The sequence below is a fragment of the Achroia grisella genome, unplaced genomic scaffold (assembly GCF_030625045.1).
Source record: "Achroia grisella isolate CSIRO2021 unplaced genomic scaffold, CSIRO_AGI_Agris_v1 utg204, whole genome shotgun sequence".
Taxonomy (NCBI): Eukaryota; Metazoa; Arthropoda; class Insecta; order Lepidoptera; family Pyralidae; genus Achroia; species Achroia grisella.
This window is the reverse complement of record NW_026712703.1, coordinates 505276-524542: the sequence shown is the minus strand read 5'-3', so window position 1 is coordinate 524542 and position 19267 is coordinate 505276. Positions and strand designations below refer to the sequence as shown.

General features: G+C 30.5%; 1 protein-coding gene across 1 annotated transcript in view; it reads right to left on the bottom strand.

Annotated features, from left to right (window-relative positions):
• The window catches only part of LOC131841897 (ATP-binding cassette sub-family G member 1), a 36032-nt gene extending 16765 nt beyond the window's left edge, over positions 1-19267 (bottom strand). Inside the window, exons 1-2 of the mRNA XM_059190266.1 lie at positions 19044-19267; positions 14598-14908 (exon numbers count right to left, since the gene is read on the bottom strand). Coding sequence (XP_059046249.1) covers positions 14598-14742 — 145 coding nt within the window. The 5' untranslated portion in view covers positions 14743-14908; positions 19044-19267. The remainder of the gene's footprint in view (positions 1-14597; positions 14909-19043) is intronic.

Below are 19267 nucleotides of genomic sequence, written 5' to 3'. Positions count from 1 at the left end.
TATAAGAAGAAAACAAATGTTATAATGAGTCATAGTCGATAAAGGCTCAATAAATATAGATAACATTGTTATTGTTTTCCCGCCATTTCTTACTAAAGCATGTATATACAACATAGACTGGAAGAGATTTCCTATGTTAAAATGATAATATCGTCATCATAATATATTGTTATATATTCACGTATTTCGTATTTATCTATCGAAATGTGAGTGAAAGGTATACCAGTGACATCTCTATACAATGTTGTAAAGATTTGGCTTGTCTAAAACTGGAGTATGTCCTACACTAGAACATGTATCTAATGCTGCACTAGCAAAGCTCTTACTAGATTTGGTTGGGTAGGGACTGAAACATGAGCGATGAAGGTCTGTGTTAAGGTACGTCGGTAAGGAGGCCCTACAACCTATACCTGGGTCACAAGTCCCGGGAACTGCTCGGAGTTTTCCTCTCTGCCACACCCTGAATCCATGGAATGCTAAATAGTTCGTCTCGTCTAAAATCAATTGTTGTATATTCACTTTGTTCACTATAATACAGTTAGGGGTTAGGTGAAAAATAAAAAAATAACCTCTATTAACATTATAATTTTTAATATAATTTATTTTTTTATGTGGGAATTGCTAATTCGTTTCATTTTAAATTTTAAATCTGTAATATTGCCTTAACGATAAACTATATTTTTTTAGACTTGCAACTGGTATTTAATTTTGATTATACTCGTATATTCCGATTGATAAAATATTATATTATTATATGCCCTAATAAGTTGTGTTAAAATTGTTAGTCGTGCTCATACGACAATGTACCCTGTATCAAATATGCAGTTACATGGTGTTCCCGGTATGATCTATACCGGGTATAAATATATACAAACATACATATCAGTTAATATCATAAAATTAATTTATGTTAATGTCGATTCGGATTAGAATCGCTGACTGATTGATAAAGTTTTAATAAATATATTGTAGACTAGTTAAGACGGCGACTTCGTGCCCTTTTGCAGTGGTATTTAGATTAGTCACAGTTTATAACTTTTGTTTGAAACTGATTGCAATAATATAGACACAAATATAAATTTTAATATATTAGTGAAAATAGCAAATCACTTAAAGCCGTAATTGAAATCAGCCCGTCAAATAATTTATTGTTTTGTAGCCGTCTCCATTAATAAAGTCTATTAAGTTTTTCTTATATATCTTTCACATATAGACAAAGAACAGTTTAATATTTATTATATGTTTATTATGATACGCCAGTTATCTAGTATTGAATAAATATTTCATAATAACAACAACCTTAGATTATGAGTTGCGAAAAAATAGACTGGAATAATTGGTAGTGCGAATTAGCTCATTAAATAAAATTTGATATAAAGTCTTTTGTGTATTTGAATGGAAAGAAAATATTTCTGAACTAATTGTGTGCGCTAATTGATACACCATGTACCATTTTGTTAATATAGATCATACAGTTCCTAATACACACATAAACCTTTCGCTGGAACCACTTCTACCTATTACTGAAAACTACAATAAACTTCTTTGCAGAGTTTAAAGGTATATGTGTACAGACAGTGGGAGCGACTATGTTTCTACTATATAGACAAAGAAAATTATATACATGACCTTTCAAATATGTTTCCCAGTATACAGTGTATACAGTCATTACAATGTAGGCATTCTAAGTTGTGATTAATTGTACTTCCCTTATATATTTTAATTGAAAATTAAGTTTATAATTTTCATGAAAATATTTCAGTAGGATAAGTGAATACTTGCCTGTTTTAGCTGTCGTAGCAAAACTGGTTAGGTTACTTGCAAGTTTTTACCTATAATATCAGAACTGGAAGGTGATAATGGAATTATATACGTGCATAGATAGCATGTCCTATGTATGAAAAAATAATAAATTATTTGACTTTGAAACTATTTTAAAAATGTACAAGCACAATTCCAATTATATTTGTATGTAAGTTTTTCTATGATTGTTCATTTAATTCTGTATATAACTGAAGAGACGCCAATGGATATACTACTAACTATGAATACTTGGCATACATTGGGCAATTTAAACTGCTACATACAGTACTTGCACAGTAATTGCACTTATTAATATAAAATATTACCTTAAAAGGTATTGTATGTTTAGTACATATTGTATGTATATTATAAGTATTATATAATTTTGAAAAATCAGTTTTTTCAAGTAGTTAGTTGTCATGCATGCTGATTAGATTATTGATGAAAATTCTCGGAAACAATAGGCGTCTAGTCATAACTTGCGTAGGTAAACCGCATATTACATTATTAAATAATAAATTATTACCATAGTGTGGAGAAAAATAACTCATAAATATTAAAATTATAAATAATATATTTCCATTTACCCTTTGTAATGTATTAGGGCACCATGTATAATTTAATAATTTGCTGCAGCATAATTTAATAATTTAGTAAATGTTTTCATAATGAATAAATTTATATGTATAAAAATATTTGAAGTTAAATTTTAAATATTAATTTTTATAGAGCGACGTGTCATAATTCTTTGATATCCCGATCTACCTATACCCATAAGGCAGTTAACTTTAACAGTTAAAAAAAACAGGCTATACCAAAAAAATTTTGTGTTGTTTATTTATTTTTCTGACTGACATATCTTTATAAAGGTACTTTAATAATTTTATATAATTTGACATTAGGTTTAAATTATAAATAATTATAAATAATTTAACATCAACTTTAACAGATATGTTAGTTTAATGTATAGGTATATATGTATATAACAAAGAGTAATACGTATAAATGTCAGAGAATATCAAATGTCAAAATCAAGAAAGATGTAGATATATTTTTTTGTGTATTATCAATAGCAACGTATTTACGAATTATAAGTAGATAGTTCACACACACGGGCAGCAAAGTGATAGTTTACTAATTATAAACGTGACGTTTGTATATTTCATATAGATATTTCATAAACGAAAGGAATTTCCTGTCGATTGCTATGTTCACATTAGATCAGTGACTGACGGTAATTTCTGTAATTGGCGAAATTTTCTAGCAGTGATTACATGGAGTGGATTCTTCTTTTCACTATTCTGAAGCTGTTAGCCTCAGCTGACCTTTACAGCTCCACCGAACGATATGGAGGTGACTGCACGAGGCCTTCAAACCTGAGGAAGCATTTATGGAGCGGCCAAAACTCAATTTCTGCCTGACGAATTCGACTTTATGCTAAGGGTAATTAGTGCTCATAATTACGGCTCAGGTCATCGTAAATTCAATTCCCGTTTGAATGGAACGGAGGGATCATCCAGAGTGTTCTATCTGTTGGTTCTGTTTATACGTTGGTAGCCAGTCAACTGTTTTATCATAATGATAATTTCTTTTAAGTCGAATCGAAGGTGCAGAATTATAGGGGTTATAACATATATAACCCCTACAATTCTGCACCGATTTCAGAATTCACCAATTAGGGTTTCAGTTTTGCATAATTTTAATTCTGTTAATAATAATTTAATTATTCACTTATATTCCTTATTTTTTCGAAATACATTACATACATTATCTAGCTACAATTCTGCACCGATTTCAGAATTCACCAATTAGGGTTTCAATTTTGCATAATTTTAATTCTGTTAATAATAATTTAATTATTTACTTATATTCCTTATTTTAACAATTAAATAATAGCTAGATAATGTAATAACAATCTCATTTATACAAGCATAGAACACATTTTTAATTGTATAACTAATTATTTAAAATTACGTTAGTTTTATTCATAATGACGCTCGAATGTGCAGAAATTAAATAAAATTGAATGTCTGAATAGAATTGCAACATTGAAATCATATGATAAAAAGTTAGTCATATCCTCTGCTTTGTATTATAGACTACAATGTGTAACAAACTGTTTGTTTGAATTAATTAAATAATTGAATTTAAAACTTACAAGATCATATTGTTATTTGCAGCGAATAACAATACGATCTTGTAAGTTTTAAATGATTTAATTAATTATGAGCCTGACACGCTCCGAATAGCAATCTGTCTACGGCTTGGGGTTCCGGTCTGCGCTCCTCACAAATGTCCCTGTGGCAGTGATGTCGACAAACTAGGACATCATGGACTGTCATGCCAAAAAAGTGCAGGCCGTTTCTCGAGACATGCCGCACTTAACGATATCATACGCCGGTCCCTTGCCACCGTCAACGTACCAAGTCTACTTGAGCCGACTGGTATTGCAAGAGACGATGGTAAGAGACCGGACGGTATGAGTTTGATTCCATGAAAGATGGGCCGGGTGCTGGTATGGGATGCAATCTGTGCAGACACGCTGGCCCCATCCCATCTACATGGAACCAACAACAGAGCTGGTGCGGCATGTGAAGCGGCTGAAAAAGGCGCTTCACATGCCGCACCAGCCACCGCCAGCCACCACCACAAGGCCAAAATATGTAAATACAGGGGTCTAGGCTCCGAATACGAATAGAATAGAATAGAATAGAATAGAATAGAAAATCATTTATTCAAATAAACTTAATTTAAGCACTTTTGAATAGTCATAACAATTTGTTTTTTATCTACCACTCGTTCGGAAAGCTGTCTCATCACAAGAAGAACGAGCAAGAAACTTGTGTGTTGCTCTTTTAAATAATCCTTGTAAGTTTACATTTACAAGTCGAAACGTGTGAATACAAACTACCAACAAGCACTAATTTTTTGGGTCAAATATAAATATGCCATAAGATTAAATCAGTCGTAGTGATAAGAGCAGACCAGACATCGTTCACAGATGACGGATGAGCCGATCACTGCGCTCGACCATATTTTAGGGAGCCCATTGACCCGGCCCACCACGCCGCCACATGTCTGGACATTTTAGTGAGCATGACTACTCATTCCACACGACCACGTCACAGCTATTCATATGGTAGACAGTATTCGCACTTTACATAAGGATGCATGCGGCAATCAATACAAAAGCCGCTACGCTATCAAATATCAAGAAAGCAGTATGAAAATTAAAATTATAACGTTGTCCGCAAATAAACTTATTCTTGCTATATATATATTATAAATTCATCTATCTTATAATTATATTTTTTTATAAGATTTGAATTGCTCTTTAAGATTTAATTATAGAATAGGAATTACTAACTAGTTTGTCCCATTCGGTGTCGAATTTGGTCCGTAGCGCTATAAGACTTTTCAAAGAAATAACGAAAAGGTTAGTCGACATCACAGAAGACCGAAGAGCTTTTACAAAGAATTAGTCTAGCTATTCAAAGAGGGAACGCTGCCAGTATCTCTTTAGGGACCCCTTTTAATAATATATTTTAGTCATCATATTATATCTTTTTTTTTTAAATTCTTAATTTTAGGTTCTTAGTTGTACAATTAGGTTATGTTAGCCGACAATAAAAACATTTATATATTAAAAACTGCATAAGTAAAAAAAAAAATTAATTATTATTAATAATATATTAATCTTTTAAATATATATAACTCAAAGGTGACTGACATAGTGATTTATCAACGCACAGCCAAACCACTGGACGGATCGGGCTGAAATTTGGCATGCAGGTAGATGGTATGACGTTGGCATCCGCTAAGAAAGGATTTTGATTAATTCTACCCCCAAGGGTATAAAACAGGGGATGAAAGTTTATATGAAACTTTGTCAATTTTAAACCGATCGGGCTGAGACTATGCATGCATAAAGCTACTGCGACGTAGGCATCCTCTAAGAAAAGATTTTGATAAATTTCACCCCTAAGGGGATAAATTAACGCGAGCGAAGCCGCGTGCAAAAGCTAGTAATATTATAAATTAATATTATCTAGAAATATTATAAATTATTGGACATTTTATTGGTTAGACTCTATATAAAAACTTTATTAATATCATACTAACTTCAAAATAATCTAATTAATCAATTTATAACGGTAATAATAATTGAAGAAGCTGAGTTGAGACTAATGTTTCAAACTTGCACAGTAAGTAATTACGCGTTAAAAATGATAAGTGCTCATTATTTGGCAAATGCGAACTTTGTACTTATGTTACCAAATGATTCAGTTCACAATTATATTGATGAATTGAATAACGGCAAAATATAAAATGATGTCACATCAGAATTAACTTTTGCGTGCGTTGTATTGATATAAATTATGCCATATTTGGCAGCAGTAGGTAATGATTTCAAAACACTGACATTGTTATGATGTGCAAATTACCTGCATGAAGTTTGAATTATCAGCAAATATACAAACACTAATTTCATTTAAAATATCGTTACGCTATCACTTAGACTGTGCAGATTGGAAACTTGAGCACTAGCTTATCTGGAATGAGATACTAGTGGGTGAAATTAGGAACAATATGAATGACTGTAAATATTACCACACTAAAGATGGCGATATTTATATTATTTATAGTCATCCTGTTTCAATAAAACAGTTTTCACATAAAACAATGTGTTCCTTGGTCTAAGCAGGTTGTATCACCGGCTTGCTTACTCAAGCAAAGGGCGCTTGGTAATACTGGCCACAAATAAATACATGTGGCCACTTAAATTTCGAAAAAATAATAAAAAATAAAAACAATTCTAAATAAGAACTGGAATAAAAAGGACGCTCCGTATTTTTAACTACATAAAACAAGATAATAAATGATTTATTTAATACAATATAATTGTTTTTATGAAAATATATACTGTAGAGTGCGTGGCCACTCAACAGTACTACACATCGGGACGTTCCTGAACAAAGCTGAGTAAGTTTGGTGTTACATTGCTTACTTTGGGGTGTTCGGAGTGTGGAATACGTTCTTCCAGGTTGATATCGTATTTCTACTCCTTTTCCATTAATTATTTTCTTTCAATAATGAACACTGGCTGGCTAAAACTTTTACTCTGTTTATGTGGTTCTTTGTAGTCTTGTCATCGAGAATATTTTCTAGTAATTTATAAGATTTACAAGATTAATTATTATTTCAATTAATTTGTAATGTAATATAATAATAATTATCTTTGTATCACATAATATAGATTACAAACTATACAATAGTACCTATATAATAATATTATATTGTAAGTTTTAATAGATTATGGGTATACTGCTAATTACTTTACAGTACAAGTACAAAACATAAACAGAAGTTAGTTAGCAATTTTCGCTAACAAAGAACAGGATTATTGGGTTACCATTTCTTGGCACTATTTGCAGAATCGAGTGGCTAAATACGGACGTGACGTTATATCTATTTTAGTGAAACGCTGTATGCACACATCTAATGAGTGTTTCGTATCTACGCATTTTATATGGAAACAAAGCATATCAAAATTTCTCCCGCACTAAATTATCGATGTAGTGTTATTAAAAAAGTTCAAGTTCAAGTTAATAAATATATTGCATTCATCAAAATCTAATTACCATTTTACTGTACCGTTACTGTTTTCCTTGTTGGTAGTGTTATTATGTATTACGAATTTACTGTAATATTTCCTTGCAGTATATTAGTAATGTTAGTATGTTAAGAAAATATGTAAGGGCAGGTACTTTAATGTAAACTGTTTTAAAATATGATATAGAAATGAAATTAAGTTTTGTCTTTAATATACATTTCAGTTTTTAATATAAATAGGGGGTGGCTGTTTGCTTCGTCTCTTATTGTGGTGTATATTTATCTATTATCGGATATTTGATCAGTTTTATTTATATGCTCATATACAGTACTTTTCCTATTAGACAACGGAGATAACAGGGTTATTATTTATTCTATATCTCCAACATATGATATTAAATATCTATAAAATATAGTCATCTACACCATGTTAGGTTAAGGTCTGTTAAAGGTTTGAGCAAACAAAAAAGTATTTACACATAATAAAAGTGCTGTATTTTTTATAGATTCTGTTAAGTGTTTTGTGATTTAGACGAGATATAATATTTTATTTTGTTGTCTCTATCTATTATTCTATCATATAAATATCTCTATCATATAAATAAGACTCTGAGACAGGGGTAGACTGTAAAATAAATGTAAGTAAAATAGGCGACAGTGAGTCGCCCTATATCAGCCTCCCAGCAGTTGACTTTGCAAGCTGTGGTTGTAGCTATATGGAATAGCAAAGCATTACGTGTGTGGACTACATATAGGCGCAATCAACGATGGTCGTAATTAAAAATGTATAAGAATGTAATATAATATGAAATAATATAGTAAACAAAGTCGATATCCTGCAGAAAAGACTACGACAAAACCATGGTAATAAAGATTATAAATATTTAAAAATGGGAAATGTCATGATAGCTAGTAGCCCAGATGTAAGTGTTTTACAAGTCTAAGCACCACAGGATAACTAACCGATTCCAGGTCCTATAAGAGATTGGTTTGAGCCTTTTCCTAGGCACATTGATACAAAATGTTATTTGTATATGTAAAGAATTATAAATGTTCCAAATATATGTCCAGTAATATCTAGATGTAATTTTTCTTATAATTTTTTATAACACCATTGCTTATTGAACCGGAACAATAAAAATACTCGGATATGGAAAGTCGAATTATGTGCAGCTTCGCACGCCAGTTGCACAGTTCCAGTAAATCGATGGCTATCATATATACGAGGTGTAAACCGTTCGCCATTATTTGCTTATGCATAGCACTTCAAGGGCACGTCGGTCATGATGGTAAATCAATCCTTATTTACTTTATAACAATAACAAATTTTTATTTCCTATTGTATCCTCTTTGAAATCAATATTTACTTGTGATTACTATAATGCAATCTATCGTCAAGTCAAATTTCATTCAGTTAAACTTGTCGTGAAAATATATATAACAAACAGCCACATTTTCCAATTTATGATATTCATATGAATTTGAAGAAAAAGGTGTAGTAAATGGTTTCAATTCAACAATCCCATAACAGATCAAAACGATATTATATAACCGAACATAAGCCTGCGAAAGTGTGACAGAACATTGAGGCAGAACAATGACACTATGCATTGTTTTGCTTCATGTTGTAACAGAATTTTACAATTTATTACTAAAACAAAACAGCTTATGAAATAGTTGAGGGCGTCAATATACGCTATCAGTCAGGCGAAACCAACGTATGTGTACGTATAACACTTATTTTGAATAATGGTGAAATTCTACAAGTAATTTTTCAGACTACTAGTTTCTTAATGATGTAAATTACTCTGTACACTTTTCGTGCCAGTGATTGTAATAGCTATTTTTATAAGCAGTGTAACAACGCACGCATTATAACTTCGCAGAAATCAATAAGACGGGGTCTTACCGACTAGGCGAGTAATTTAAAACCATTACCCCTCTTTACCAATCCAATACTTTTATTATACGGGTGTATAGCAATTATTGAGCCCTCATGTTTTACACAACACTCCACATGAATTGGTTATTGTATTCGATGTAGTGAGAAGCCCCAACATGTAAAGGCGTCTTGAGAAAATACTTCGAGTCTATCTAAATTGTGGGTTTGTTCAGCAGTCGACGTTTTCGGGGCTGAAATCATGATGATGATGAAATTGTGGGTTACTATTATGGAGATAGTTTTCAGTTGTTTTGTGTGTTGATAATTCTATAGTGTCTAAAAATAATAGGAAACATATATTTATCAGACAAACTATATTATATAGATAAAAGTAAACATTCGATTAGAAAAATAATAATATTGATATTGCAATTATGAATCTTTGTTTCAATGTTTATAAGTTTATATGTTTGGATTTATGTTACTCAATAAAAAAAAATATTTAGAATAGAAAAGACTTTGCACAAAATAGACAGACGAAAAATGATAATCTAGTTGAGCGTCTTCATAAAGTCAGTTTAAAATATGAAAACTATAAATTAACTAACCTTTTAAATTTTAATATATATGTTTAATAATTGTTTCAATAACATTTTAATAGGTATTTAAAATTTTTGTAATAAACCGGTTGTTAGTTTTTATAAAATTATAACTAGTTGACTATAGGTACCTTACAGCACTTTACTGAATGATATTTTGTAATATGTTATATTATAATCGGATTCTGTTACGTGTTAGTGATGACGTACAAGTATATAACTAATGTGATTATAAATGCATTAATTACACATAACATTAACTTGCTCAATCAGAACGTTTTTCGATTTCTCTGTTTATATGCATTCTTTATATCCGACAATTTACGGAACTGGAAAATGGGATTAGATTTTTTTAATTTGTTGCTTTATTTTATTTTTAAAACCTATGTTAAGTTTTGTACTAATTTAATAATTTATAATGAAGTCAAGAACTATAAATTTTCGTATGTAGTTATAAAATATTAGTTGCAATTTTATTTGAATGTACTGATAATAGTAGACAAGTTAAAAGAAGCGTGGAATAAAAGATAATGCAGAACAAACAATCACAAGGTACGAAAAGAAAGTTCTATAGTGAGGATGAGTGAAATTAGCAATATCTCTAGATCGAATAGTAAAAATTATTTGAGATAGTTGAACTTCTAAAGAATGAAAAATAGTTAAGTATGAATATGAATTTAGTGTTCTACTATATTATCCTTCGCCTCCACCTAATAGTAGTGCTAAATTTATTTAAACGTAATATGTATAAAAGATATTGTAGATTGTACCACTTTATTAACATACTCCCTACAGAGGAAGCGTATTATTAGTAATTGGTTAATTCCTAGTGAATTAGGGGTAACTAACCTGCCTTCATGTTCATCTTATTGTTCTCTACTAGTATCCCGCTAGTATATGCCGTTAACGCAGGCGGGTGCAACTTTTTATTGTCAGACAAATAAAAAATGTATTCATTATGTATTCATTAATTGTGCTGAGAACGGTTCTATCAGCAACAGAAAGTGAATGCACTTTCGTTCGACTTCGAGTTTATCAGAGATTCGTATACATCACTGATTCAGAACTCCAACAACTATGCATTGTACGGAAACCATCGAATCTTTACTTGCGTATCTTTTCTACTCAAATGCTATCAAAGCTGCTATGGATATCGCAGAATTACGAAATGTCTTATATGTTCCTTGGAACATCGTTTTTGTTGTATGAAGGAGAGAAATTTTATGCAAATACAAACGCACGGTAAATAAATTCGAACGTTATGCAATACTTTATGAATTATTGTATATATGTTTTTATGCATTTAGACAGATGAGTGACTTCGTTTTATTCTACTTCATAATCTTCTATGCTTGGTTACTTAACTACTTAATCCTCAGGAATGGCTTCGTATATATTCGTCTTTATAATTTATATTGGAGCTCTATAATGCTATTCTTATTTAGGAGGCGGTTGTCCTTTTCCATCTGATAGAAAACGAGTTTTAACCATTCCCATTCTATCAAAAGCAGTTTCGGTGAAATCATCCTCATATAGCGTGGTATGTTCAAGAGCGTGGTAGGTATAAGAAATAATGTATCTTAGATTAAATCACCTCTAATATAAACTAGGATATACTAGTGTTTAGCATCATCAAAGAGTTAGTTGATCTTGTAAAGTGAGAGGTCAGGGCAATTGACAATAACTCGTGTATCGTAAATTTATAATGAACTTGTAATCAAATTATATATATATATACATATATACAGGTATGTAATCTATACATGTAATACGTATAGATTACATACCTGTTATGTTTATTAATGCATCTGTTAATCTACTAATTCATTATTTAACGTTGTCCTCAAATATAAATATTATTATAACCCAATGATAGTAAAAGTAGACGCAATTAGTATTGAATATCCGGACGTAATGCAGATTTTTCTCATTTATATAATAATAACATAGGACAATACACAAAGCATCATCATCTAGTCGATACACAATTTTTCTGTAAACATATGCATAATATACTCGTTGTACATAGAAAACACATGGACCTATTCGAACAATCATACTCATGAATACAATTGCTTGAATCGTACAAGGAATCGAACCTGCAGTCATCAGATGTAAGGTGTGCTAAACCGCTAGACCATTGACGCAATATATTATATTTGTAACTTATTAGGTACCTTCTGTACGCGATTTGGTCTGCATTACTAACTTTGATGGAAAAAAATTACTATAGTATTTATATAATTATCCATGCAAAATGCAACATATAATATATTTACATCATGATAAATGTAAATTAATTAATTATTAAATATTTTTCTTTTGCGCATTAAATTGTGTACATAGAGGATTTAATATCTGATAGCATTCTCCAGCTAATAGTCGCGCTGATCAGAGATAATGTGGCGGTGCAATGTAGTAGTAAATAAGTATGTAGTTAATTTATATGCAGTCAAAGTTGAGAGCGAGAGATATACCAGCGAAATCTCTCTACAATCTTCTTAAAGATCTTGGCTTTTAGAATTGAAGTAGGTTCGATATTAGAATGTGTCTCAAAGCTAGCAGACTCCTATCAAATTTGGTTGGGCAGGGAGAGAAACACGAGTCTCTCGAGAATATCAGTGTTGATATAAGTCTGTAAAGAGGCCACTTAAACTTGGATCTGATGTCCAGGGAACTTCTCAAAATTTCCCTTTCTGACAAACGTTGGACACGGCACCCCCGTGGTGAATTTATGCTAAGAAGTTTGTCTCTATATGCAAATTTATACACACACTAATATTACTTCAAAATATATTTATCTCATGGATCTCATGGATTATGTACAAATCAAATATATAATTTACCAATAACAAATATTCATATAGTCTCACGGAACATAGCTTCAGAGTGGTTAGTCTGATTGATCCTGATGATTAATCAAAATTTTTATAACTGTAATAAAAATTTTGATTAATCATCAGGATTTTTCAAGGAGAATTTGGTTTAACATTTTTTGAAGTAAACAGGAAGTACATTCCAAAGTACTACTTGCGTACTAAGTAATCTACCGCCAGTTCGGAAAGATTTCGAGATGAGAAGAACTGACAAGAAACTCAGCTCGTATTCTTTTCAAATAAATGTTATACATGTTTACAATAATGCGGATTCATTATAAATTCAATCTGTATATTAAGTGTATGCAATTATCCGACCGATCCGAGTAACCGATCTATTTTATTTAGAAGGACTGTTAGGGTAGATAAATCGATAAGCGCCACACACGATGATTATATAAGTGCATAATAAGAGTTATATTTTTTAAATTGAGCAAAGTCTAATTACATTTTTTTACGGAAGTTGATGTGTCTACATAATCGCGTTCTAACATTGAATGATGCCATTGACCTACGAGGTTGTCTCGGTCGAATTAGGTCAAAGATAACAAGAAGGTTATTGTTGAACATTCTATGAACAATTACATAGACGAGTATATCTATTAATCTGTTACCATCATTGTACTATTTATTATACAAAGAGCACAAACAAGAGCGGAAATAATGGATACAAAATTTCGTTGTATTTTATATGTTTATGAAACTGGTACATAGGTACAAAAACATGCATTGCCATACTGAAGGTCTAATATCATGTTGCTTGTCGAGTCAGCTGTTTTTTTTTATAAATAAGAAAATATCGGATTAAACTAGAGCGCGTGGCAACTGCGTGTATAATAGTGATAACATCATAATATATTGAGGTAAGTAAGGCATTTCTTTTAGTTCGTTGACACATAATACCCTAATTATAGTTGTCATCTGATACAATACCTACTCACTATTGTTTATGTAGGCATAACATGAGAACTATCTTTGTTTATATACCTACGTTTATTGAAATCATAGAGATATTTTATTACGTATATACCTAATATTGTTATAACTTATATTTTAATATCAGCTAGTCTATTACTGGTAATGGTATTAGGTAGTGAACTTTATAAAAAGGCGAGTACAATACATCTTTTTAGGTCGCAGTGCTACAGGTCTAAAGCATCTGACAATGGAACGCCCATGATTAAAGTTAAATATAAAAATAAAGTAGACAAAAATATATTATATTTAAAATTAGATACAAATATCAGTTTACATGGAACAGATGGAAAATCATAATTCTTGATCAACATGACTCTACCTATAATAGAATATACCTATAATACATGTAAAAAAGTCGTCATATACAATACTACCATTGTGGATCGATGACGGGTAGTAGTATTGATTATTTCAGTACTGTACTTCTTGAGGAACAGTAAGGAATTATTTATAACTCTAACTTAGTAATTTCGCTGTCATATTCCGCATACCTGATCGACTAGAAAAAAAACAGCAATAGTAATGTATGTGCATCTAGACAATACAAAGAATACCGGGAGAAAGGGGATTGTTAATAATGTGGACTAATAATCCCATTACTAGCAATATATCATATCAGGTTGACCTCCACGCGGTTCCCCACGGAAACCATCATAATAAATTCTTGGAGAATTTGTCTGACCTGACTTCATATTCATTTTATCATCCTCTACTGGTACTTCATCAGCGTAAACCGTCAGCGCAGGCGGGTGGACCACTACACGATTAACCATTAAAAAGAATACAATATATGAAATACATACATTGTGGTGTTAGGTAGAAGTATTAAAAATACTGTGTACTCACCAAACCGCAGTTTATTTATAGAAAATATGTTCATGGAGCATGTAATATTTCTGAACTCCAATTGTACTGAAGTCCTCGGCAACAAGGAAACCACATTGTTATTTCCATGGCTCACCAAACTTTCATCCATTGGACTCGGCGTCATTGTGTCATCAAATACTATCTTTCACCGAGCACTGTTCTTTATATTAAATTTTCTCTATATTTTTAGCCACTTGTTATTTATCACCTATTCAATAATACTTGGAATAAATCCTTCAATGTAACGCTTCTATCTGTTGACTCTCAACTTCGTAATGATCCATTTGTTTCTGGAAACAATGTAATATCGTTAGCAAATATTATTCATCATAATTACCTACTTATCGGGCATAGGGAATTTAGCATTAGTCGGATTAGGTATCTTATTTATAAAATTAATATTTATAAAGTCACATTAAATTATATATTAATTTGCATTAATAAGAGTGTTAAATAAAAGTGAAGAATGGTGTAAATGTGTAGCAGGATCTTGTTCATTGTGAATAAACATATAATTTCTGTTATGTTATTTAATTCAGTAGTAAATCGAGTTTAGCGAGTGTATATGATGACAGCATTATATAAACTACATAATTCATCAAATAATTATTTTACTATCTATTTAGTATACATATAGACATTGTGCTGTAGACAATAGACAAATCACTAGTCAGAGATCTCTGATAAAAAACAGTAGGATATGGATTTTTCTGTTAAATCTGGTCAATGCCCTTATTAACTGAATTATAGAACAGACAATCGTATTTAATAATTAAAATGTTATTGTAAATCATACCAATATTGTACATGTTAAATTCTGTCTTTTTACCGCGGGACGGATAATGTAAAGGACATTTCATTTTGACACAGGCTATATTTTATCTCAAAGAAAGCAGAGAAGGTCATAGGTAAATAATACCCTACATAAATAAATTCCCCAAGTAAGTAAGTTTCCCGCCTACGCCTACTTTTTAATCAACTAAAAAGTAATTTAAAGTAAATTAAAAAGAATCCTTCAAATACTATAATACGTTGGTTGTAAGTACATTTGATTAGTCATAAATTTAACAATAAAATTTAAAAAAAGATTATACCCACAATAATGAAAGTTGCAGTATTGTAGCGTATTACAACATAAATAACTTTATCATCTTAATAAGTTTCAAATAGTGAGATGTAAAAAACGTGACATTATCTATGACTTGAACGGGAATATTGGGAACACTACAACTGTTATGAAGAGTCATTGTGTTCCCAATAAACATAAATCAGAATAATTGTAATAAATGTGTATATTTCCCAAGAGAGGGCTCCCAGCGAAGAAGTCAAGTGACATAAAAAACACATATCAAAATAATATGAAATTTATAAAGTCAATCAAAATTTATAAAAAGAAAAATGGTGGTCAAGCTGTCAGCAACATTATTTATTTTATACATTACAAATAATGCGACGTATTTATGAATATTTAAAGAAATATATTTGAATTATTTGTCGTAATTAAGGATTTTAGAAGTCAGTTCTAGCAATATAATTACAATTGGATGTTTCTTTCGCTTGAAAGGAAGTAGGAAACCCTATTGTGTAGTTGCAGTTTACATTGAATACAATTTCACAGATCCGGCGTTAATTGCATTATATTATAATTATTATGCGTGCTACCGACAAATGAAATCTAAGGACTTGTACGTTACGCCTGATAAAAAACATTACATAATGAATACATTACATTACATAAAACTCAAGTAATACATAGTCGTATATTTGTTATTTATAATTTATAACGCTTCCGCGAACAACACACAATAAAATTATGTATTTCGTTGTGTCTCCAGATTAGGTCCCTTTTGATTAAGTTGCTACGCAGTAATGAATGTTATAATTAATAACCCTAGATGTTATTTGTTTGGCATCAGTTCATTACTGTGTGATTATAAGGGATCTAACGTTGTAAATTTTCACGTGTGATATTACTATAATTTATTTAATGTACTTTTTTACTGGTGTACACAATATTAATTAAGTATTAAATTGAAGTATTTTGTACCTACCCAAAATTAGTCAATTTTATATTACCGACTTGTCTACATTCCCTATATGGCGTGATAAATAAACACGCCGACGAAAATTATTTGCTATCAAAAAAAAATCACATTTATATAATCTTTAAAAAATCTGCAACAGTCCTATGATTTAGCAGAGGAACGATTTCTGCACCACAAGTAATTATAATCAGTTATATTTGTGAACTTAAAACATAAAATAATTATTCTTATAGTTAATTTTATAATATCAATATAAATGTGTGCTTGTAGATAATAATATTGATAAATATTACATAATAACGTGTTCCTCATACAGAGTAAGAAATATAAGTAGTTTAATTTAATTAATCTAAATTTGTAGTTAATCATAACGTTACATTTTTAATACTTGAAAGAGACTAAAAAATTCCAATATAATAAGTATGAAGGCAATATGAACTTTAGACAAATTAATATTCTTGACTATTAATAGACTTATTTGTTTTCAGATGAATAGTTGACTTTACACGTGCGCTCTTTTACGCAGGAAAGAATGTCTACGTAAATGTATACAAAGAGAACGAGAAAGCGCGCGCGCCGCCGCCGCCTCGTTTAGTATATTCCCGCGTTCGTCAATCGTGTGTGCTTTAGCGTCTTTTTGTAATAATAATTATCATTGCAAAATGGAGAACATCAGACTATATAGCAAAGGTATAATTATATCTTTGGAAAAAAAAGCTATGGAATAGAAAAGGTTACATGACTCGAAACAAACGCGCGAAATAGTGATTACACAAAATACAAAAATGCAATCATTCACGATTGCGCGTGCTGGCTTTCCCGCGTTATATCGAGCGCGCTCCTGTTCGCACGTGAAAGAATATGCCGTGTAAAAGCAGCTAATAATCTCAAATAACGAATAATAACGGATACCTGCTACAAATTTATCCAGTTATAATTAAGAAACTAGGAAATATTTGTTTCAGTTGTATACTGTTTGCATCTATTATTTCGTTGAAACTATTAGCTGGCAGGTACTTTGGTATGTGCTAGCCAAATTCGCTTGGCATGTGCGATAAGAACTATATTGCGTATGTAATGACATTGAAACCTTATCGAGATATTCAGCAAACATTGTTATAGTTTACCATACATTATATACCATACTTATACGATCAATAGGAGTTTGCAAAAATCCGATATCTGCTTAGAATTGACGAATATTGGATTCGACAATTCTCAAATCTTTAGTTCCAACTATTTCATTTTTACAAAAATACAATTGAAAACAACTTCCTTTAGCTTTTCTGCTTTTTTTATATTAAGTTTTCTATTATTATTTATTTAGGTTATTTTTTATACCGCGTAGGTGGCAAACAAGCATACGGTCCATTTGATGGTAATTTATTATCATATATTTATTATTATTATATAAGGTATTATCCTAGTGAATCAAAGACAGCGGTTTTATTATGAACCTCTATAATATATAATATGAAACCAATACAAATTGGTGGTCACTGCATTCAACGTCGAAATCAAAATATTGGGACCACTTAAACAATATTATTATGGTAAACATATTGTTTGTAATAGGTTTCACACGTGTTTTTTTTTTAATAATCAGTAAAAATTAGTCTAGCCGTTTCAGAAATTTGCAAAAACAAACAAATAGACAGACAGATAAATAGATATCTTTATAAATTAATTAGTTAATTTTTTTTAAATACTTTTATATATATAATTACTTTCATTTATATATTTAGTAAAAAGCTGCTAGTTTGAAATTACAAACAGACACTGTAAATTTATTTATTTGTATAAATCCAATTTTTTTTTGATAATTTTACTTTTTGTTTATTTGTTTACCATCCTCACTGGTTTCTTTTGTTTTGTGTAAAACATTACATTATTTTTAATGTTTTTATATTCTTTCGAAAACACTATAAATATTTTAGGTATCGTAAGAAGAATCCACTAAGAAAACTAATTTTCGTTTAGTACCCTGTTTTATATGTTCTTATTTTTATTGTTTATGCAAGATTGGTGGCTGTCAATTTTCTACAAATTTTATTTAAGTGTTAAGTTCATAATTCTGTTTTTGTTATCCATATAACAAAAACAGAATTATGAACTTAAATTTATATTTTTCTAGTAAATCCCCATGGATTTACTAGGAAAAATAAAAATTTAAGTGTCTTTAAATTATTTTATATTCACAATATTTTAATAAGATTACCCGCAGTTTCTATTTATTTGTCAGAGAAAATTTAGTTCTGTGTAATATCAAATGCCACTGCTTGAACATATATGATATTAAAAAATATTCGCATAACTAGTCGTTATATATACAGATTTCAAATTTTACATAATATAGGCGTTAAAATTTATTTTCACTTACTTTTTTGTCGTTACAATCGTCGTCAATTTTTAATTCACAACCAAATGCACGTAATTTTTTAATTATTAGGTATATCAATGTTTGTCAACTATTTGTTTTTTTCTCTTTTTATAGGTTTCGGAGAAATATTCACGTATAAATAAACGCACGCGTGCGGTAGTTACAAACTCGTATAATCGCGTTCCTCCGTCTACACAGCTCTTTGAACACCACGCGACTGCCGA